The sequence below is a fragment of the Dermacentor silvarum genome, chromosome 1 (genome assembly GCF_013339745.2).
Source record: "Dermacentor silvarum isolate Dsil-2018 chromosome 1, BIME_Dsil_1.4, whole genome shotgun sequence".
Classification (NCBI taxonomy): domain Eukaryota; kingdom Metazoa; phylum Arthropoda; class Arachnida; order Ixodida; family Ixodidae; genus Dermacentor; species Dermacentor silvarum.
The window spans coordinates 197,465,939-197,490,851 of NC_051154.1; the positions used below are offsets into that span (position 1 = coordinate 197,465,939).

Consider the following 24,913-nt stretch of genomic DNA (forward strand, 5'->3'; position numbering starts at 1 on the left):
CGTATACGAACCCTATAGCTATCTATGACGTAGATGTAGTTTCCGAAATACGTTCGCCACGGTGTGCTTTCGTTTTTCCATGTCGAAATTACTCGTCAAGGGCAAGGCCACGTGACCTGTATACGATCAGCTCTGGAATCCCTCTTCTGCCGTTAGCTTTACGGTTGGGTATACAGCGGATTCTTTATGATAGCAAGGTTACACGGCCAATGTAGAGCAATCACCTTTACTACAGCTTTTTAATAACATCGAGGTGACTGCAAGCGCGCTACTTGCCAAGGTGCAGATGTCTGTCAGATGCTCGATGCGGTGCAGGCCACAACTTGCATGAGGCATTTGTCGTGCACACGCACCCACTTACGCAGCGACAAACCGCGGACGCATTCGTGTTCTTTGGCGGCGGCGTTTGTCGTGGGAGACGGCTGTTGAACCGTACACTATTCTAAACGGAATATATATAGAGAATGATTATTTGTCAGATGAACATTTATAATGTGGTTGTTATTATATTGGTGTTCAATAGCTTGCGATTCTCCCCCTTTAATTAACGGCTGTGCGCATGTACGTAGATGAATCCGGCGCAGAGTTTGCCATTCAACGCTCCAGACGTTGCAAGGAGCTGAACAGGAGCGGCGAAACGCGCGCTGAAGCTGTGGAACGCTATCAGCGCGTAACACGCCTCTCGGGAACGGCGACGAGAGTTTGGTAAAATGCCACGCAATTTGGGACTGAGCGGCGCGAAGTAAAAGGCTCTGGAGAAAATTTGAATGTTTTGCTTCAGTAAAAATGACTCGCGCCGCGTAACACATTTGAGAGCATCGTCAACATTTTGGCAACACCTCTATAGTTGCCTCCCCACCATCGGCAACGGCGGTATATAGCTTACGGTATACCTTGAAACCAAATGGAAATATAAGAATCGAGAGCCAATAATTTCCCTTTTAGAGGCGCTGCGTGAACGGTTTCCTTGTATACGTATTTTGTGAGCTCTTTAAATCCTGACTTATGTGTTGTCACACTGTTTTCGACATTAGTGCACTATTACACCCCCGCGAATGCCAGCAGTACGCTCCAGCGTTACTGGTATACGGTCGTCGCGAACTGCCTGGCGCATGCTTTTGGTAAACTGCTAAATGGAAACGCAAATACATGTCGCTGCACATTTTAAGGCCGGATATCTCAAATGTAGTGCTGCTAGCTTACGACATCTGCTAAGTAAACATGACTTCTCTGGGGATCCGCTTCAATTTCGCAATTGCAACATGGGTCTTAAAGTGAACAATTAAAAAGTTAATGAGTTAATATTTTTATTAGCCACCTGGACATTGCAATTTGTCCCGCAAGTATCGTCCGCATCTTCAGGTAATCCACCGGAACTGACCGAATTGATCTACCATGTATCTGTCGCAGAAGAATTAAAAAAAAAAGTTCACCAGCCCTCCCCCTGTCGAGAAAATGGGGGCAAGTCCTGTGTGTATCTGACCTTCGTCAGGTTAACGTAATGTTCACGACAGGTCACGGTAATAAAACATAAGCGTTTATTAAATGTATGCATCGAGGGAAGGAAACGTACAACGCAACGGAAGGTGAAAGTTCCACGAAAGGGAAACAAAAGTACAAGGAAAGGGAACGAAAAGTAGTAGGAAAGGGAAGGGAAAGTAGTAGGTCAAGTACACACACGACAACCTTCGCTTACCCCCATTTTCCCGACAAGTGAAGGGCTGGTGATTTTCTATCTTTATTTATATCTCTCTCTTTTTCTCTCTCTTTTTCTTTCTCACTTTCTTTCTCTCTCACTATTTCTCTTTTTATTTCTCTCTCTCTTTCTTTCTTTTTTCTCCCTGGTATGTGCCATTGAGCTTGGACCCTTTCTGCACTATCACCAGGATCATCCCACTTTTCAGCGTGACACCACCACCACCACCACCACCGCCACCGCCGAAAATTTTGAGCCTATATCAAGCTTCGCTTAAAAAAAAAATTACAAAAGTGGTGCCTTACTTATACAAGCAGCTGGAACATTGCTTCTAGCCCACCGCGTGACGTAAAAGAAACATTGCGCACCACAAGTACCACGCCAGAGTACATGTCTTGCACCGGCGATCACGGAGCACCCGCTGACTCCACATCTCACCGAAAATCACCCAGTTTATCAACTTACCACAAAGCCAAGTCCGCTATGCAGAACTTCGTTACGAACATGTTGGCTTATGGAAATAAGGCTTCATTAGACAATGTGTCGCGGTTATTGGTTGTACTGTTGGAACAGTGCAAGTTGAAAGCGATGACGGTCCGGTGACGCAAGCCAATAGCTCTTAAAAAAAAAAAAGGCCGCCAAATGCAATATATGATTGTTCTTGCCCTCGATATTGTACAGATGTTTTTCTTTTTTTTTAAGATGTGATGTTGGTGGGATATTCACTGATGAACTCTTCAATAAGTAAGACTCCCAAATAACTTTGGAGCAATTAATTTCACGAACATTCTACAAACGCACAGCTGAAGCTAAAGTCCATGTCAAAGACATGTCCGCTCACAGGTATCCTGAGACAAGCAGTAATGCTACCAACTTGAGGGAAAAAATGCGTCGGCGTTGCTGTTACTGTTTCCAAGAAAGCCTTGCTTACGCAGTGGGGAACAGAACTTTGTGGAATGCACCTGCTCATTTTGAGACATGTTTCGGGGACGAAATATCGGGTCCGCAAAGTAATGAGCAGATAAATTTCCTGCTATAAAATTATCTGGGGACAAAATTCACAAAGCCTTTCGTTCGTAAGTGCACTTTGCCATTGGCCGTCCACCTTCGATAATAATACGTGCAATATCGCGATTGGCTGGCTGTTACTTTATTATTATTATTATTATTATTATTATTATTATTATTATTATTATTATTATATTATTATTATTATTATTATTATTATTATTATTATTTGCTAATCTGGCAGGATATAATTGGCTTCCACGCAGATGAAATAATATGCTGCAGGGACACTCTTTTGTTTTTCTCCGAATAGCGTTACTCTTAACATAGTGCATTCGGAAATAAGCGAGAAGTGTTCATTTTAGCTCTAACCGCTAAATATTTGTCATCCAATGCCAGTGAAGATATCGAGAAGCAAGAAGTTTCCGTTATTATTAGCGTTTTCTTCGTCCACAAAAAAAAGTAATAAAAGCAGGAAAGCTTATCGAAGAGCAGTACTTTGACAACGCTATAGGCGACGATTGCGCCGCAGGCCGTCTTTGTATAGCCTGTGCGCGATCGACAGCCTATCCTGTCAGCAAGAGAGATGCGCAAGGGCTGACGCGTTCTCGAGAGCCAGTCCGCGGCGCATTTATGGTCGTGCGACAGCGTGTCAGCGAAGCTTTCACTCGCACGTCCTTTGTGCTGTCATTTTATCCCCGTCCATTGTCAGTCAAATGCGAGCGACTCTTTTTTTTTTTACGAACGGCCGCTAGTTGCGCGGTTGTCGACATTGTTCGCGTTTTCCTTGCAGAATAATGCTTTGTCGCGTCTCCATTAACGAACGCGCGAAACCTATACGCATACTCTCATGCAGCGCTTCTGTACTTAATTGCTATTCAATCGCACCAAAATTAAGGCATAATTGCATGGCTGAGAGATTTTCACTACTTGGCACATTCTTAAGAAAACAGTTAGCGACATTTGCACTTTGTGAGAGACCGTCGCTGCCACTGCCGAAACTTTGAGATCAGGACACATTCACTTTTTATCTCTCGTATTAAAGGAACACTCCGGATTAAAGCGGCATGGCTGATTTAAGTTAGCACCCACACGAAAAAAAAAATCTGGCAGGTTTTATCTGGTAGGTTTTACCTCTTTAATAACAACATTATCGGGCAGGCTGTATCGGGGACGCAGCTGCAGAAGGGTACGTGAAACGTCTTGTGTGTGCTATACTGAGGGTGTATGGGCACTCGTGTGCAGAAATGACGTAACCAAATACACAAATTACATTTTATGATAAAACTAGGAGGGTCCTGCGGTTTAATCGTGCAATCATCTCGCTCCCTATTCGAAGTGGGCCCGTGCCACGGTCAAAGGCGGTGGGCGCGATTTGGCATCCCTCTGTCTTACTGCCCGAACCTCCTCACGCCATTTCTGGAGTCTGCGTGTCGAACAAGGGGCCGCCATAACCGAGCAACAGTCAAGAAAGAAGAGAGAGCAAGTGAGAGAGGAAAGGAAGGGAGGTTAACCAGAAGTCAGTTTCCGGTTTGCTACCCTACACTGGGGTGGGGGATAAAGGGGTTGGACAGAGTGCAAGGAGAGAGAGAGAGAGAGAGAGAGAGCAACCGTCAAATTTCTACAAGTTGCACGCGAATACCCCTTATAAATTCTGGTGAGCACAGGTTTGCGTCTGATGGATTATACCTACTATGGCAGAGGGCGCTTTCTCAAACGCCGACCATCACCCCCTTGGATCAACAAACGTGCTGCCGCGTTACGCCTCTGTGAACGTAGAGCGAGAGGCTGCAAATGCGAACCCCCTCCCCTCAACCTATGCTGACCGAAATGACGTCACAACTCAAAAGTAATAAAGAAAATGACAAAATGTCAGCTATGTATAGACTCACAACCAGCCTTGTAGCTTGCCTCCAAGTATAGGCACCCACGTCTTAGACTAATGTAACACGTAGACCCTGTTTTGGTTTTCCACGGAGACCGTTTTTCACCGGATTGTCACTATTATCGATTTGCCGCTCGGTGCAAGACGTGCATACTGTAATCGAAATTTATCGAATATTGTCGCCGATTCTATAGCGAAACAGCCTTGTCTAATCGGATTGAGCCCGCGACGCGAATAGTGTTGCAGAATGCACGCCTGCACCAGCGACTGCTAATTTATACGGTGATATATATATATATATATATATATATATATATATATATAATGGGAGTGACCCGCGAGATCAGATTTGACGACAAACAACCGTGCTCGCCGCAATTGTTGTGACTTGAGTGTCGCTTAGAAGCGACACTCAGCTTCCTGAGTGGCAATGTTTTATTCTTCACCAGTCACTACAACGTGACACTACACACACGGTGCGACTTCCCTGCGCCGCGACGTTATGGCTCGCGCAATAGCGTGCTATAAGCAAAGGTACAACTGCCGTCGCACATAATTTCAGAGCTCGATTGACAAGACTTCCCTTTTTTGTAAGTGCCGTTCGCGATTGGTGACCGCGCAATGATTGGCCATCGCTGGGGTCATTATGAGTGACGAACGCCTGAATATATACAGAGCGATGAGGAAGCGCTCAAACACGAGAGAAGCTTTGTGAATATGGACGGGGACATATACTGTATGAGTAGCTTTTATGCCATAAATTATGCGGCTATCTTAATCGTTCACTCTCTACACGGCTGATACTGATAAAAAGAAGAAAAATGGGCGATCCAGCTTTTTCTTTCTCCTTTATTGCGAGAATAAATGTATTTATCCGACTACGGAGATAGAATAAATAAATAAATAAATGAAGGTGAGGATGAACTGGATTAAAAGGAAACGGGGGGGGGGGGGGGGTTGCTGCACCCGCTATTCTAACGTACGGACTACGATTAAAGCTGCATTAAGTCACTGAGCCATATAGTCAGTGTATCCGTTAATGAGACAGCAAAACAAGCAAACACAAAATATTATCAGATTGCAGTAACGGCCACGTCGCCAGGCGCGTGTTAGCGAATGCACTATGCTCACTGCGACATATCGAATGCATTTCTTTCTTTCCACCTATTCTTTCTTTCGCCACAAAACTGCTTTCGGTCGCTGTGAGAAGCGGCATCCCCGAAGGCGTCCTCACAGCGAAAGCGTCACGCAGGCCCGGTATCTGTCGCGCGCAGACGCGCCCTGCTTTTGGCGAGCAGCTTGCGCACTTGGCGGCCCGTACGCGGCGAGCCCGCAAAGCCGTGCATTATTCGACTTCAATAATAATAATAATAATAAGAATAAAAAAATATATCAGGGAGCGGCCTCAAATGATGACATTTGTGTGCAAAGCGTCGACCCGAGAAAAGAAAACGCCGCGGCGTCGAGCAAGCTACAGGTCTCTCGCCCTTTCCGTCGCTTTAGATATATATATCTGGATCGGAACAAGAAATGACGAAAAAAGAAAAAGAAGATGGTGCGTATAGCGTTTGCGAGTGTTCGCGGGGGAAAGGACAGTGTGGTAGCTTTAAAAAACAGCAACAAGGGAGCAAGAAATGTGGAAGGGGCCTATAATAAGCACAAAATTAGGAGTGCATGAAAATCAGCAGAGACAGAGGTCAAGTATATAGCCGCAAGCTAATCGCGGCCAGCCAATCGCAAACACGCCGCAGGGCTAATCGCCGGGTCCGTGCCGCGAGAAAATTTATACGACCTCGCGGCCCGTTAGCCAAGATGGCAAAGGGGGGTGGAAGAGGCAGAGGATGAATATTTGAGAGGCAAACACTCGGCCAAGCGGGCTTTACATAGTGAAGATTGGGGGGAGAAGGGGGTGGCGGGCTATACATTCGGCCTCCGTGGAGAAGAAAAGGAAAAAGAGAACAGAAAAAAAGGAAGAGAAAATGGCGAGCGGGATAGTATTTTCGTTTGTCCGCTCAAGTGAAAGCAATGCGGTCGGCGAAAAGTCATCGTGATGAACGAAGGAAGGGCGCGGGGGAAGCGCCCGCTCTGGAATGCAAAGTCCGGGGCTGGTTCTCCGGGAAAACCGAGTCGACATGTTCGCACCGCGTCGTCGTTCGACGTCACAGGCGCGCGCTCAAAGAAAGAAGAAGCACCGACAAACGTATTCCAGAAAAGTAGGCCCCACTTGGTAAATCTTCTTCCCTTCCACCCTGTTTCTCTTCGCCGCTCATTCTTCGCTATGTGCGCCGCCCGCATTGCGCGCTTCTCGTCCGGCGGTTTTTTTTTTTTTTTTTTCATTTGCTATTCTCTCTCTCGTTTACCTTCTCGGCGCGCTCTTCTCTAGCCTGAAAAATTGAGGAATTCTTCAGATCCTCCTGTGGAACTTTTATTTCTTGGCGCGGATTTACCACTCGCGCGTCCTTTTCCGTTTCTTCTTCTTGGTCTTCTTTTTTTTTTCCCCGCAGCTTCAAAGCGCCTTCATCTTCTCGCTCTTTCGTCTTCCTTTCGACCAATGTTTATTCGGTGCTGACAAGTACCTTCTTTGGGTCAGCGATCTGTCCGGAAAAGGAAAGAAAGGAACTCTTCGGAACTCCGAAATGACGATCGGCAAATCGTTTGCCCAGAAGATTATGCGGACAAAAACCAGCGCCATTCCTAATTCTGCCCGGGGTGATCACTGGGTCGAGGAAGAGCCGTGCACGTATCGTTCCCGATGCGCGAGGAAGACACATTCCTGGCGCTGCTGCCGAGAGGGGAGAATGATCACATGGTTTCATTTCTGGGTGGGAAGCACGCCCGGAAATTGCGCTTTAAAACTCAAATGCGCCATCGCGCGAGTAATTAAATGGTTCAAAGGGGCCATTTAATTTGAAAACATGGTCACCTTTCTTTCTTTTCTTTTTTTCAATGACCGAATAGATTAAAGCGCACACTGAACACTGCAGTGCTTCTTTCGAGAGTTCGGCGTGTTTCGCAGGACGTAATGCGTATGTATATCCGCAAAAAAAGTTTAAAGTTCTTAGAATAGCGTGTCGCATTGCTGATGTTGTAGGCCGATGCCAAATTTGTGATACACCTGAAAGTAAAATACCGCGGAAATCTGCATTCTTAAAACTACAGAATAGATGACTGACCCCGCACCATGATCGTACCGCCTGATTTCTCCAGGCGCTGGAAAATGTATTAAGAACTTTTGAACAAACGCAGCAGCGTTTGTGCTTGTAGCGACCAAGACGATCTCATCGAAGGGAGTCCTGATATCATTTCTGTTATTCTGCCCAACCTCGGTCTTTCGCCGTTATCCGAAATAATGCAGCTCATTGCTAATAAACCCACTCCAGAGAACTGTGTCAACCTTCATTTCGATGTCGAACACACCCCTCGCCAGCGCATAATGAATGTTTTAAAGTAGACAAAGATGAGGATGGCTGGACACAACTTTGTTGAAAATCACCACTAGTGCGCCCGAATTAGCAGAAATTCTATTTCGCAAGGCTGTTTTTTCATTGGCCAACCTCCGGACACCCGTCACTTCTGCCAGCCAAGCGACTGCAGTGATTACACGACGATCGCTGCAGCCGAGGACACTCGCGGACGGGACGCGAAAAACATTTGAGGTGGGCTGCCTAAATTAAGCCTCTCGTTTTGCTTATCAGTAGGCATGCAGAAGTTTTGTAAGCAAGGCCAAAATTGTGATCTAGACCACATGTACGCAGAAGCTGTCATTGATCGATGGCGTAGGATATGTGCAACTACCGGCTCAAAAACGGTTAGCGGGTGTAGCACATCCCTATTAGCAGCAAGAGGACGGAGCTCAAGGCCATCCTTTTTGCCCGTGGTGCTTAGCAATCCGAACTAGCTCTTTTAAAGTAATTAAACCTACTGGTATTCCGCAGAAGCAGTCAAGAAATGTCACCACGGTGTATAATTCAAACCGCATCATACGAATTCTGGCTCTTTAAAGGATCGCGTATACAAATATTCTGGATGTCCTAACACAACGCAGTCCCACTTATGTTTCCGTTGACGGACTGGCAAGTAAGCAGCTATATGTATTTAACCCTCAGTTCAGTGAAACGAATCACTTGGGCTGTCGCGAGATCGCATCGACCACCCCTACATGCCGGGGATTTACCCTCGCCAAGCATCTAACAACAAAGATCCTATGCCATCAGACTGTCTGCGGGCCACGGCTGCATGTTTCTCCCTCAACATAACCGGGACCGCCATCACACGCACAACCGCATATTCACTTGGCACGTGCACGCGCGACTCAGCAGCAGCAGCCCCATCTCCAGCACATGATTTGGGACACACAGACACACGACGAGCAGCCATATATGTGTTCTCTAGCCTCCCCTGTCGTCATACTACACAAAAAAGAAACATTCTGCGGTTTTACGAGCCAAATGCACGGTCTGATCATGACGTAATCCGTAATAGAGGACGCCAGATTAATTTTGATAATCCCGGTTTCTTTAATGCGCACCTAAATCTAAGTACACGGGCGTTTTCGCATTTCGTCCCCATCGAAATACGGCCGCCGCGGTCGTGATGAAACCTGCAACCTCGAACTCCGCAGTGCCACGCCATAACCACTCATCTATACCGTGGTGGGTAATCGAGCTGCAGCACAACCGCGAATAAACGCATTGTGCTTAACACATTCTGGCTGGTACTTTTTTCGAAATTTGTATCACCCAGAAATTCGGATTAACCGTGATCGTATCATCGAGAAGCGAAACGTGATCCATACCACCGCCATCGCTGGGATTCGAACACATGTGCCTGTGTCAATGTGCACTTGGGAGCTGGACACGGCAACGGTGCACTGCGATACCACGCAGCTTTGGCGCTTGGAGTTTGTGCGAAGTATTGCGCGCCACAGAACCTGGAGTTGAGGCGTCTGTGTATGCAGTTCGGACGAGAGGCAATACTGTACCGAATGAGGACGACGCTGTGTGCACCGTAGCGAACTTAATATTGAGAAGATGCAAATTACCCGGAATTTCTTTGTTCCATAAGGTAACGATTTAAAAAATTCGCATAAAAGGAGAAACGCGTATTTATTTCTGATTCGCCCCAACGCATATTAAGGTTCACCACGCAGGATGGCGGCCAGCGACACGGCAGGGCGACTTCCCGCTTTACCCTCCTCGCCGCGTTTGTTCTGCCGGGCACGTGGACGCCTCATCATTCCTGGGGCGCGCCCTGTCCTTTCGGGACAAAAGGCGCCGCCCCGCGCAAGAGTGAAGCGAAAAGCGTAGCTCTGTCGCACTCGGTCGCCAAGACGGCGGCGCGCGCAGCAGTAACCGCGCTGCCGACATCATAGCGGGCCGAGCCGCGCGCACTGTGTGTGTGTCGCTTCCGGCAAGCGCATTCATACTCCGTGTAAACAATCGGGCCCCAGCTAGAAACGAGCCGCCGCTGAAAAAAGGAAGAAAGGAGGCGTCGCGCCCGCGTCGCTGGCGTCGGTTCACGCCTGGCTGCGTCGGAAAGCTCCGGAGAAGTGAATGCAAGGGCGCCACCGGACGGAAGCTGTGTGCCCGACAAAAAGTGCAGTATATAGTGGCGCACTCGGGGAAAAAAGGGCTCACCGGCATTGCCAAAGTGTACTACAACAGAGAGGCCGCGACCATCCCGCGGTTAGAAGCGCATGCGTATACTCGTCCTCTGAGCGCTCTCCTGACCGGATGCAAGAATGTCAACGTTACATCGTGTGGCGAACTGGCTCTGTTGGGTCTGGACGGAAACGCGAATATCGTGGGCGCATATGCCGTAAAAAACTGGGTACAATTGCATCTTGCAATTGAACTCGGAGACATCGATTCGCAAAGGCGCTCGTTGCAATATCAAGATGAGGAAGAAGGCAGTCAGTAACGAACATTTCCCTTTACCTGTATTGTATACAAGTCAGGGATACATTGAACAGTTGGCACGCTTTCGCTCGACGGGCCACAGTAGCAGTCGATACTTTACGTTACAAACCACCGATACATTGCCAAAACGAAAAGATTGAAGAAAATAAAGTGGGTAATCTTTCACTTTCTTTAAATAAACACACGGCCAAAGCAGGGTGAATTAATATATTCCAAGATATATCAGTCGCGAGAATAGTCGCTGCGCGAAACGACTGCCGGATCTCGCAAATGAGCGCCATAACAGAATTTCCGCGGGCCCCCTCGTATACCAACAGCGTCTTATTAAAAAAAAAAATTAACATAAAGCTTCGCCCCAGAGCATATACTGCACTGAAAATTCTTCAAATATCGGTCAGATTCTTCCAATCGGACCAGGAATGTGCAGAGCTAAGTTGCCCATATGTATCTTGTCTTGAAAAGTACTTTAGAGATCTCTGGACCTAACAAATATGTGAACACTGACATATTCTTGAATTCCAGAGATTGCTGATAAATACACCGAACGAGTTCGGTGTAATCGCTGCTTTGCCGGTTTCGTTCAGAAATTCGGGCCTTGTACGGAAGAACGAAGATGGGTTTCACTGGTTGTTCTGACACGCGTGTGCATTGGTGGCGCTATTTATTTGGAGCGGTGCGTGCTTTTGCAATCTCCACGGACCATTTCTTTTTCCGGCACAAAGCGAGGCACGTTAAAATGCTTCTCTTGTCGTGCATAGCTTCAATAAGGACAGAGGGTAAAAATAAGAAAGAAAGCACGCCAAGCAGCCGCTGAGAGAAGGTTGTTTCCGGAACTGCCTCTCAGGCCGGACCTTCTTCCACCGCGTACGCGCGCGGCAACAGAACCAGCATATCATTGCCGACGGCGTCGTCGACTGCCATGCCCGGGAACAAACAAAGCGGCGCGGGGTATTGAAACCCCGACCCCGAGGTGAGGCCGATTTGGGGCGCGCGCCCTTGCGTCGGCAACAGCGGAAGGCACTCACAGTTCATGCATACTCGATGAGAGCGCGCGGAGGGGCGGCGCGCGGCACACCGGCTGGAACTCCGAGGCCGCCGAGGAGCCATTAAAGACGACGCAGACCGTGGGACGCCAGTGTCACGAGCCGCGGCCTTCGTGTACTGGCGAGAGTTCGACGCAAGGGAAATGCGCGTGCGCGCCAAGAACGACGCACACGCAACCGCAGTTGCGAGTGGTCGACAGTGGCAGAAGGATGCGCAGGAAACGGTAGTTTGTCTTCAATTATTATGACGAACGAACGGGCGGAAGTGAGCCACGACGACATGTTTTACGTATATATACGGTTCGCTAAAGGGCCAGTGTTCAGCAATGCAACTTAACATTACCCGTTGCCGCTTTTCTTGTGCCCTACAGACCACTACGCCATTATTTCTGGTCGAGCACTAAACGTGTGGCACGAAAGACACCACGCCACCTCCCCTCCGCTCTTCGCGAAGATGCCGCACGAGCCAACCACCACTGTGGCCGTCGCCGACTATAGCTATATAGCAAATTAATGAAGATACACGTCAGAAGGTGTGGTTCAAGAAGTCAGTGTCTAACCATGTTGCCTATTATACCTAATAGCGGTGGCATAGATATAGCGCTGGAGCATACTATGCCCGCAGCCATCCGTTCTAAATAAAATGGAATCCTACAGAGGTGAGTGCAGTTTTACACGCTACAAAGACAGGCGCGTCTTCGACCCAAAGTCGTCGCTTGGCTACAAGGGCCATCACAAACTGGAAGGGATATATCGAGCTATGTCGTGATGCCATCATAATATCTCCATTGGGACAGCATACGGCGTGGCTTGATTAGACCTTCGTTTGGGGAGGGCAAGGGTGGGGCGTGTAAGGAGGAGTGGGAGTGCAAAACAAACAGAGGAGTACATTGCTGGCGATATCGATGACTGCGATGTTTGTAATTGTTTGGTTGAGGCGAAAATTGCCGGAAAGCTTTCGCGTGATAAGGCGCATAAGCTCAGCTTGACAAAGAAACACCACACCTTACTTCCAGGCCGCTTTAGTTGTTCCCAGGTCATTGTCCTTCGTGACTGGCACGGCACCTCACCATTTCTGGCACCTAGAATAAACGCAACGCCGGAGCAAACGCTGCGGCGCTGTGTGAAAGATGTACCGTCTATTTGAACGTATAGCCGCCACAACGACACAAGAAAAAAATACTCGACTGTGCGCGCTCCCCTTGTGACACTTAGTTGTCACTCTTTTATGAAGCGTCTCTCCACTTGTGATGTTAACCCAAAACTCTCTGTGCCAACGTCACCATCTTGTCCTAACAATCCCCGAGTAATATGCGGATTGACAGCCGTTTAGGATGAGGGCAGAAGGGTGCTAATTGTACTTTCCTCGAAACCTTGACAACAAAGCAGAAGGAAATCCTTCACTATACTGTTCCTGAACGCCCTCCCACCCTCTCCTTTTTTTCCCCCGCTAATAAAGCACGGGCAAAATTTGCGTGCCCTGTCATATCAAGATTTCAACAGTTGCAGAAGCACCAGCGTTTGGCGCATTCACTGCTTCCTTGACGAACGCATACGTTCAAAGACAAAGCACGCACCACTAGGCGAAGAACCACCCTGGTACTGTCGTATCTCCTAACGAACTGCTCGAGAAACGCGAAATGACGACGCTCTGACGTTGTTCTTTGTCTTGCTAACGTTCATGCTGTATAATCACTTTGACTGTCGTAATAGCATGGCTGGATTGTGCGACATTAGGATCGATGCGGCTAATCTCCATCGCCAGACCTTTGCGGCCTGTCCTCAAAAATCTACACATATCGTATGTATGCATTATAACTGATGCCCAACTTGCAGTCGTTCTAACATATGCATGTATGTACGCGGAGGTATCAGAAAGTTTCGAGACTGGCTCTGTTTTGAAAAATTAATTTATTTATGTGCATTCAAACACTATCATCTTCCAAATAGTCCTATTGCGCAGCAATGCAGCGCTTTCAGTGTCCCTGCCACTTTCCAAATATTTACGCGAAGTTTTATGTATGTATGTATGTATGTATGTATGTATGTATGTATGTATGTATGTATGTATGTATGTATGTATGTATGTATGTATGTATGTATGTATGTATGTATGTATGTATGTATGTATGTATGTATGTATGTATGTATGTATGTATGTATGTATGTATGTATGTATGTATGTATGTATACACGCAGGACTATGTGAGGCAGGCGTACTCTCCTTCATCGTGTCAAGTCTTAGCTTTTGAAACATTTTCGGGTTCAACCCAAACGTCGTTCACTTCGAACGGCGTCATGCTGTTTATTTCGAGAACGGAATTGAAAACAACGACATTCGATTCGTCATTCGGAAGTTCGGAAAAGGGAAGCGGAGTGGCGTAAATTAGGTTGGCTTCATCCCATCCCAAGCAAAGCGTGCATACCAGAAGGATCGGTTGCGGCTCCTCAGACCTCGTCCATTTCGGCGAGCCCCACGGGGTATAGAAGCACGGACTGCGAGTACGGACGCGAACCAGGCACCGCCAGAATTTATAGTCGTTGGCCAGGTCGCATCGTTAGACCGGCCGGCAAGCACCCCCAAGTCGCCGCGACGGGCGTGAGAGACCGCAGGTGTTGTATGTCGCTCTCAGGTTCATTGCTGCTGGGCGCTCGGACTGTGTACTTGTGGAATTACAACCTCCCTATAGGATCTACACTTCAGCCTCGTTGCGCCTGCAGTCCGCTCGAGGAGCAGCTATATAGGAGCGGAATGTTCCCTCCTTCTTGTGAGGCAGCTAGCTGGTTCTCATCACTCACGGTCTACTGCAGCGTCATCTATTTTCGAAGACAAATGGTCGAGCGCTCCTTAGAGAGAGAGAGAGAGAGAGTGATAATTTATTAGAGGAAAGGCAGAGATGTCGGCCTGAGCTACTACGCTACGTAGAGTTATAGCGCATATTGCTATAGCTAAGCATGTTAAAGAGCTCTGTCTGAAGGCTAAATGCTCCCTGAACCACATTCGTGGTTGAAAGGCGTACAGGCGCACATAAGGAGGTTTGCAGATACGATAAATTTCACCTGCGAAGACTTCATTATCCCTAGCTATAACAATATTCTATACACGGAAAGCTCTTTCATAGAATACTATATAGGACATGCTACAGGCTTCTAATTCCTCCCGAGTACACCATGTATTCGCCACATTGTAGCGCTCTTCTCCGCATACCGTATGGGCAATTCGTAAAACGAAAGAAAAAGAAAGAAAGAAAGCAGAGAGAACGAGTCAATCTGTCCACTTCGTCAACGAAGCAAAAGACACCGCTACCGCTCCTAGGCGCGCAAGCGGAATCCCTCGCTGTATACTGGACACGCACGCTGTCCGTCGCCGGATCTTTGGGGACCGCAGCGCGCCGCTATATATACTATAGGCGCGAAGAAGCAGTGACACTGGAGCTGCGGCCACACTGGCCGAGCGCGTCGCCCACTTAGGCCGCCCTAAACCCAATTTGGGGCGCGCACAGTGGTGGCCGCGGCGCAACTCAGTTAGGAGCGCTCCGGCGGTGTTTCGCGTGTACCGACCGCGCCGCCGGATCGAATTATCGCTCCGGTTCGGCTTCCCGAGCGGCCAAACGGCCGCTCTAAACACGGCGGCCACAGCGCGGCACACTGCACACCTATAGCGGCGCACCGTGTTCGTTCAAGTGAGACGACGCGCTCTCCTGAATGGGCGATTATCGATCCCGCAGCCGCTTCCAGCTGTTCCGAGCGCGCGCTGCACTTTCCCGGCGCCAGCGCCCTCGCGTTGCCCGAGTACACGCACACACACACACGCGCGCCCCGTCCGGCCGCCAACTGTCGTCCGGGGTCCCCCGTCATGTATTATATAGTATGTGTACAGGAGCTTCGGCGGTTGCCCGTACGCGAATGAATGCATTGCAGTCGATATGATCTGCACCGCTATGGGCCCACGCACAGAGATCGCACGACGATCGCGAGCTGCATTGTACTCGCTCTTGCTTCCACGCGGTGACTTAGAAGTATTTTGTCGATTGGATGGCCTCAGCCGGGCTCACAGTTAGAGGCGCGCGCCTTTTCGCACACCCCGTGTGTAAGCCAGTTTTATCATTCCTTTTTCCTCTTTTCCTATTCGAACGTTGCTCTTTCGTGCTGAATACAAATAATGCCGAGGCGATGCGAAAGAAGCGTAAAAAGATCGCCAGTAACGGCGCGTTGTGCAGCTCACTGCCGGCTGTCCCACAGCCTGTCACGGCTGTCACCGCCACGCCTGTCCCTTTTATTTACGCATCCACCCCCCACCCGCCCCATCCTTTTATTTCTCTCTTTCAGGGCACGTGACCCAGAGTGTACCGCGTCTGGTCACGTGTCTTCGCAATCGACAGCCCCGTTGCCAAGGGGGTTATATACTTGGCCATTGCTCGCTTTCCCGAGATCTCCTACCTTCTCCTTGTCCCGCGCTGCTTATCAAGCTCTCGGTGCATTGTCTGCGCTGGACCGTCGCGCAGTTGGCTCTCCTTTGATTCGCAGTCCTCACGAAGCTAACAAAAGGCGATCAGGCTATCCTCGCCAGAAACGCTAAACAAGTCCGCTTTCCTTCACAGTCTAGCGTACTTCGTGTGGTTCGCGTAGCTCTCTTCGAGAGAAAGATCCTGACTCGTCGAAAATGCTAATCAGGGTGACGACTGTCGCAACATGCTATTCAATATCAAAGGCGAATGATGAGGCCAGAGTATACGACAAACGCGCAATTAATCACAAACCGGCACCTACATACTTTCCGAGTTTTTTCGAATGACTAGCTCGTAGTCATCACATCTAGGTCAATATAGTAAGACAGTTATTTCCCCTTTCCATTCAAATTGCCTTTTATGACAATTGTCCGATTTAGGCGTACCGTAGACCGGCTGCAATGCGAGCCAATGAACAAGGGCCTAAGTAATCGAAACATTTGAAGTGTTATGTGTCGTGTATACTGATACATAATACCTGCTGTTTCACAATTCACAAAGCTGTTAGTAAGAACTACTCTAATTCGTCTATAATAGCATGTCCGTTATCACGTTTGACCACCGTTTGATGTTTTTACCAGGGTGTCGAACCGAAATCTTTTCGGGTTCGGTTCGGGTTAGGGTTCACGCTTTGCGGTTCAGGTTCAGGTTCCGCTCCTGAGCCAAAATAATATTAGTTTGAACCGGTTCGAAGCACCCTGAACAGACTCATTTGGGTTCAAATTGGTTCGAAGAAAGAAAAAAAAAACATTCGCGCGCCTCCGATTGAAAAACACACAGTGCTTTTAGAGAAACGTAGTTCCCTTGGCTACTGTGTAAAACCGTTTTCTTTTTGCACGGGTATTGACCTGAAATTTTTATCACACAAATGATGCACGATGCATATTTGTGTCTCGGGGTCGGAATTTGTACATTTAGTGAGCTTTGTGGTGCCCTGTGCGTCTATGCAGTGGTTTAACCCGAGTCCAGTCTCCGAAAATTTCTGCTTCATTGGATTCTTGCTCGCGCTCGTTATCCATACTGGGCAAAATTAATATTTATTCTGCCGTTAACTAGCCATGTATTACGTGTTAATTTTATTTTAATAAGCCATCCAGTTATAACAGAACATGTAATATCATAGTAAAATGGGTTGCTTGACTGGTTCGTACATAACTAAAAACCGTGCACGAAAACAGTTCCAATAGAAAATAATCCCGAGGATTTTTATTTTCTGCTGGAATTTGAGGGTGACGCTATTTGAAGGAAGAGGGCGTTTGCAAATGGGGGTGGAAATATTGGCATGACTTTTGTGGAAGTATAGGAAGCATTATTTTTCTGTGCTGGTGATGACTCTTGCACGACTCGCCCAGCTGGAGACAACATGAGTGCCTCGCGTGTTCTTGCTTTTTTATCGGAGCGGTTGGTTGCGGAAATGATAACCACCTGTCATCGGCATAATACCATGTTGACACACCTGGCAGTAAGGGGAGCTTCAAAAGTGTATGAATAATAATATTGAAGAGTAGATGACTTATTGGTCAGCAATCAGGACTTCCAATTGAAGGTGGTGTTTGTGCCTCGCTGGCGCTAGAGCAGTAAACGACCATTGGTTGTTTGAGGAAATGTTTTGCTAACTGATGGCTAAGGTTCTTAGAGCAGTTATGATATTTGGAAAACTGTAATACTGTGGGATGCGAAATGCTGTGCACAACAGGTGTTGCCCAAGACTTTCGATTTCTAAAATGGTGAAAGGCACGTTCGTTATTCGTATTCCAGTCAGCCATTAAATACCGGAGCCGGGTGCAACAATCATCGCCAGTGAATCTACAGAAATATGTGTGGTTAACAAGTTAGCGGGGTGTAAAACACTTGTTATGAAACCACCATCCGGAAGTGGAACAATGTAAGTTCTTGCGTGGCGTGCTGTTTGCCAAATGAGATTTGGAATGGGAGGCCGAATATATTTTGCTCTCTTAACGATGTGCAAAGCCGCTTGAAGCCCGATGTTCTAGCAAGATGAATGTGCACTTTATAAGTGGCAAAAGCGTCGTAATATGGAGATTTGTGAAAGACCCCGAGTTGGAGCTCCGTTATTTTTCGAAAACGCCTACGCTTTACTGATGCATTTACGTTTCGTCGTCAAATCTGGCGCATAACAACTGGTCGTAAATGAGCTTTACGCAAGGGTTTGAATAAATTTAATATATAAGTTAATTAAAAGCTTTAGAGCTTCTTTTGAATGGAGGGGAGTTTGTTAAAACAATTAGGAAGCAATTCGAATTATAGAGCTATTACAGAATGTTTCTTGTTCCAAATGTTGTAAGGCATTTTAGTCAAGACTTGTTTTGACAGAAGAGAGATACTTGAATGTTTGATAGTAAGAGTTTTGGAATCGCTAATGAACCTGCCGTAGTCGTACGAGGCGAGAGCAAGAGTGCTCGGTGCCATCCATCTAGCTGGGAGCAACGCGCTGTTGAAATGTATGTTGGGATCTGTAGGGTTATTGAGCACTACGAGATCATTGGCGTATGCGAATAGTGATGACTATGCACCCCGCGTACGTATCTCCGTCAACTGGGCCCCAAAAGTTAGTGTTTCACATTGAAGTTGCCGGCAATATTTACAAATGAGCACATGATGTGAGTGATGCAAAGTTGAATTTCGTCGTGCAATGGCTCGAGTGGAACATGAGGCGGTGCATAAACTGCGATGACGACAAATATAAAACCAGGAGTCGCGAACTTTGCCGCTACTACCTATTCTGAGGTGTGAAATGCAAACATGTCGTATCCATTAACGGCTGCTAATAGGTGCCCACAATGCGTACTGTTGAGTCAGCCAATGAGATCACACTGGCGAGCAATGTAACTGTTATAGAGGTTATACTCCGTGCGCTGCGATGAAATGACACAAGAGACGTCATCTACCCTAGTCAGCGCAGCGGCCTGCACGGTTGTTGAATTTCAGCAAAAATTACCTTGGGCTTAACCTATGGTCGAACCGGTTCGCAACGGTTCCTCCAAAAAGTTCTAGTTCGGGTGTGGTTCCAAGATGGCGGAAAACACATCGGTTCTGTTCGGTTCCGGTTGGACTGAAAATAACGATTCCGCGACGGTTTTCGGTTCAGTTTTGATTCGGTTCGACACCTGTGGTTTTTACGAATTCATCTAGTGTACGAGCTGTTTTGTGAATACAGGGCCTGGTTTTCATTATTTCCCCCTAGGTCTCTTTACCATTGCTATATGTTTCGCATTAAACTTCCTTTCCAATACACCGGGTGTTCAAAATTAAGCTTTACGGAATTTTTAAAAATCGCCTGTGCCAGGTAGCATAATTCTTATCGTTGAGCTGGGTTATTCGAAGAGGCGGAGATTATAGTGGCACGAGAAATCGAAACACATATTCAACTAATTAACAAAAATTGATTAATGAACTTCTTAGTTAATTACTTTACGACACATATTGCAATTTACAAATTGTAGCCAGTGAGTTTGCAAGACGCATTCACTTGATATGAATTTCCAGGGCGACACCAGTTTCGAGATATTATTTCCCAAAGTGTGGGACGAAATATATGGGCGTTCCAGTTACTTTTCCAGCTGGTTCAATGTATAAAACAGCATTTTGGTAAAAAAAAAAGGTAAGTGGAACAACGATGCATTTTTACGGTGAGTTTGATGGCCACGGCGGCCGCATTTCGATGGGGGCGAAATGCGAAAACACCCATGTACTTAGATTTAGGTGCACGTTAAAGAACCCCAGGTGGTCCAAATTTCCGGAGTCCCCCACTACGGCGTGCCTCATAATCAGAACTGGTTTTGGCACGTAAAACCCCATAATATAAAAAAAAGTTTGATGGCGCATATCTCCAAACTGGCGTCATTCTGGAAATTCATTCCAAGTGGATACGCCTGACAAGCTCACCGGCTACAATTCGTAAATTGCAATGTGTCGTAAAGTAATTAACTAAAAAGTTCATTAGTCAATTTTTGTTTCTCAACGATAAGAATTATGCTAACTGCCACAGGCGGTTTTTAAGAATTGCGTAAAACTTAAAAATGAACCCCCTGTACATCACAAAATACACTCAAGTACTCGCTCATCTTATTCGTACAAGGAGACAAATGAAAGGGTTGTGCTTTCGGGGGAAAACTTGGTTTATTCTGAGAGAGAAAAAGAGAAAAACAGCAGACGCTCGCGCGGCCAGAACGAAAAGCTTTCCCTGAAGCATTTGCTTCCGGCTTTCTGCGAAGACACTAAGCAGGCACCGAGTGAATGATGCGCCTGCTGCCAAAGAACTGCTACAGAAGGACCTGTGTGCTACACATCTGTGGGGATGAAAAATGCCCTTGTAACGCGCGGTGCTTCAGAAAAGCCATTACGGAGCCTCGATCTTGCAACAGCCAACTTATATCTCTTCACCCAACATACGGAACATTTACAGTCAGTTTCGGCAGACAGTTGTCGGGCACGAATGCAATGCAGTGTCATTTTTTGCGGCTTCTGCTTACAAAGAAGAAAACCTCGTCAATTGTCCGATCTGTTTTTAGCAAATTAATTCGTCAAGATGGCACACACAAAGTCGAAACACGGCACACGGTGAAACGGGAATGACATTGAAGCATGCTTTCTGATCTGCGCCATCGCCTCTTCAAATCGACTCGGTAGCGCCATTCACAAAAAGTGCTTCCGCTAGAACTGTTCTTAAGAGCAAATTCAAGCCAATAGTGATGACGGGCGTATTATTAGCGAAGGCTTCGGGCCAATGGGAAATAGCACTTGCGAACGAAAAGTTTTGTGAATACAGTGTAAGCTTCGCGCGCTGCATCTGGGCCCGTATTCACAAAAAGCTCTTACTCTAAAGTTGTTCGTAAGAGAAAATTGCAGCCAATCTTGATGCTGGGCATATCATTAGCGACGGCAAATGGCAAAAAGCGCTCGCGATCATAAAGCCTTGTGAATTCGGCCCTTGGCGCCGAATTCACAAAGCTTTTTTGTTCCTAAGTGCTGTTTGGCATTGGTCGGACTCCTCCACGAATAACACGTAGGACCTCACGATTGCATTGCATCTCCTTTTACAAAGAGATCTGGCGTAAAGACTATAGGGCCTAATTCAAAAAGATTTTCATTCGTAAATTCTCTTTGCCATTGGTCGTTCGCCTTCACTAATGATATGTCCGACATCAGGATTGGTTAAAGTTTTTTTCTTACGAACAATTCTAGCGTAAGAGCTTTTGTGAATACGGGCCTGAGCAAATATGGGCCCTGCAGTGCAGCAAACAAAGGGGTCATATTAACAAAAAAAAAAGGGCAAATGTTAACCAATCCTGATGTGGGTCATATCATTAGCGAAAGCGGCTGTACAATGACAAAGATCACTTACCCCTATTCGCCTTCGCCTTCTACCCCTATTCGAACTTCGCCTTCTACCCCTATTCCTTCACCCTCGCCGTTCTCCTCTTTCCATCTACCTTTTTTTCTCTTCATTTTCGTGGCGTTAGTTAAACGGGATTCCCGAGAGCTGTTAGGGGCAGTATTTTTCTGTGAGTGTCGCTTTCGAATGCGCAGTAGCACCTGGGCAAGGGTCAGAGAGGCAAAACAAGTAAGGCGTCACCTGGAAGGGTTGTCACTTCCCAAACAAAGAAAGGTTACCATGGAAATTCCATAATGCAGGCAAAACTAGCCAACGTCGAGCACAAGTGAGAAATGCAGCCAGAATAGTTGCCAAGCTGTGACTCAATATGTCCACCAAAGGAAACCATACGATATGGCACTCCGACACCGTAGATAGAAATAGTACATGCTATAGCTTATTACGTGCTATTCTTAAAGTGCAAAGCGTGGCTATTTTGGCAAAATCAAATTATCACCAAAATTTTTAGGCACTAGTATACGTGATACGCGTCCTTAATTTCAAAAGTCTGAAATATTGAGCACACGTACACGTTCCATTCGCGGAACCGAAGCCGAGCAGTAATGAAGTATTATCCCTTTAGCAGAAATCATGGTCTTAGCATCAGTTTCGATATATATATATATATATATATATATATACACATATCTATATGTCTTCAACATCTGCGAAGAAATTAATTGACGTTCCAGTTAACACCTACCAGCACTGTTGAAAATCGTCGCATGTCTAAGCCTAACATAGCGCTTTTAACATGCACCACCTGGGCGTCTCGTCCTCCAAACGAATGTGCGCAGACCTAGAATATTTTAGACGATCTTCAAAAGCTCCGGCATTTAAAGTTTTGTCAGTGAGCATGCGTACTCCTAGAGCGATATATCTTAGCCCATGCTTAGCTTTGTCTTGGGCAATCTTAAACATTTATCACGTTGACATCTCCACGGACAGCTGCTCTTTGCCAAGCGAGCGATAGGTGTTCGATACAAACGGTGATTCAAGAGGAGGTGGAGGAAGGAAAGGGAGAAGGCAGGGATGTTAACCAGAAAACGTCTGGTTGGTTACCCTACACTGAGGGAAGGGAAAAGGGGGAATAGAAAGATGAGAGAGAGGGGGGGGGGGCGCGGTGGATTCGAGCACGCGCACGGAGGGCACCACTCAAAGCATAAAAAATCGTAATCGCTGCATTGTACTGGTGTCAGTTTACCCGGCTTACGTCTTTCAACAATCACTTTTGAAACGGCGAAAAAGCGGAGAAAGCACGCCGGACATGGGTGAAAGACCTATCGAATATTAAGTCACTGTTTGTGACAGAACCGGATTCATCCTTCTTAACTCACTCGCTTGTTAAGTAAGACGAAGTAATAAGGACGCGCTGACCGGCGAGTTGATAAGGCGAGATACAATAACTGTCCAGTCCGCGCCAACTGCTACTCTCCGGTGATAGTTAATTCCAAACCAAGGCCGTCCACTACGGACAGGCTTCCCGCAGATGCCAAAAACAGGTGACATCTAATCGCGCGTGTCGGTTTTTGCGATTTTATGCAATTTTTGCGAGCACCGTGAATTCGGAATACTTCGATGCGTCCTATTTGTACAAGAGAGAGATTGAAAAGAAAAGTCAAAAAATAGAGAAAACGCAAAATTGAGAAACCCAGTAAAATGCAATGCAATGACACTGGTGTGAGCGAATATCTGTCGGAATATTTATTGCGCTTTGCTAGCTTTCACGTGACAGAGTCACACATACCTACACACATACGCAGAGATGCGCGAACGCGCGCGCACAAAATGAGAAAAACAAACCAAACAGCGAGCGCACAACGACGAAGCTGCTATACATTGTTCTTTCTTGCCTGCTTTCTGTTTATTTTTGTTTTACGGCAGGTGGATGTTCACAATCGGTACGTACGTAGAGTGTTTACATACGGGTCGCGACTTTGCCTTCCCTGACGTGTGCTCGCTCGCATTCTCTCGCATGATCATGCCGCTGGAGAATCGCGAAAATCATCTCAAGTGACGCTAGCTGCTTCGACGGACCCCAAGCAAACAAGCCATGATTTCCCAACGGGCGATGTCATCGCCGAAACGGGGGTAGTATCAACTCGGCGTCCACGGGGCTCCCCCCTGAGTTTCGCAGCACCGAAGCCGAAAGTACTTAATGAAAAGAAGGACATCCGCCTCGATCGTCGTCTTCGGTACCGTGCCCCGTCCCGTGGAAAGCAAAGCTCGTTAGCCTCTGCCGCCGCTTCCGAAATCGGCCGACTGGAAAGAACTCGAGCGTGACAGCGAGCGGCAACTTGTGGAAGGAGCTCGGCTTTATCCGTGTCTGCGACTATATGACAAAAAGAATACCTAACGCTCCGTTGACGTCACTGAATTAGACGAGCGCCGTCTTTTCATCGGCGCTTTTTGCTTCCCGGCGGTCTCCTTTAAACAGGAAATCACGCGTCCTCAAGCAGTATAAACAAAATGTGTATGTCCGCACATCGCCCGCCTTTCGTTCTGATGTGATTGTATTCTCGTTCACTACTGCCGCCGCATGCTCGGCACGTTATAACTAGTTCTTCAAGCTAACCACACACGCACATACATAGCGGGCGCGCAACACTCACAACACTGCGAGACGCGCCGAACGCGTTCGCCGCGCAATGTTTGGCGAGGTTGCGGCGTTCGCTTTGAACTAAAAGCGAAGGCTACAACCTGGCCGGCACCGTGTCACAGGGTCAGGTATGTTCGAGAAGCAGCCACTCACTTGAGTCGAGCTCGTTGATCTCCTTGGCGCGGACAGAGGAGGCGGCGAAGCCCAGGGAGAGCCAAGCGCAGAGCGCACGCCACAGGGTACCGGAGCACAACATCGCCTGGAGACGACGCCGCAACACCGAGCAGCGCTACTTCCCGCCTTTCACACGCTCATTGCCACCACCACTCACTTTGTGCAGCGACGCCGCTGCATCACCGCTTTTGTCGCCGTTGGTGCGCGACGCGTACAACGGCCGAGCGTCGCGGCGGTGGGACTCGAGTCTGGCTCACGCCGAGCTGCGCATCCGCCGATACTCGTTGGAGGAGACGCACCGCGCTGGACCGACGCCGCCGACGCTCTGGCGGCTCTGACTCATTGTGCTTCGCCCGCTGCGCGCTCCGCTCTAGCGGCCCGAGCGGCGTCGTCTGCTGCACCCAGCGCCACGCTCCCGCCAGGGGGCGGCGCCGCGGAAAGAAGTCCCTTCGGTGCGCGCAGGTTGACAGCTACCTTCGCTGGTCCTTTCAGCTGGGGCCGTGTCGGTAGCAGCAGGCACAACCGGGACTGTATCAGAAAAAAACAACAGAAAAACAGAAAAGAGTTCTTACGCTAGAATTGACGTTCTATCGTTCCAGCCAATCGTGATGTTGGACATAATAACGAAGGCCAGCAGCAAACAGCATTTACGAACCAAAAAGTTGACGGATTCGTCCCCGTCTGCGA

The 24,913-nt window shown here is 47.6% G+C and overlaps 1 protein-coding gene across 1 annotated transcript in view; it reads right to left on the minus strand.

Moving 5' to 3' along the window:
* LOC119436619 (multiple epidermal growth factor-like domains protein 9) overlaps positions 1–24,572 on the minus strand; it is a 136,260-nt gene extending 111,688 nt beyond the window's left edge. The window contains exon 1 of the mRNA XM_037703539.2: positions 24,206–24,572. Within this exon, the coding sequence (XP_037559467.1) occupies positions 24,206–24,308 (103 nt within the window). The 5' untranslated portion in view covers positions 24,309–24,572. The remainder of the gene's footprint in view (positions 1–24,205) is intronic.
* Positions 24,573–24,913: the final 341 nt, after the last annotated feature.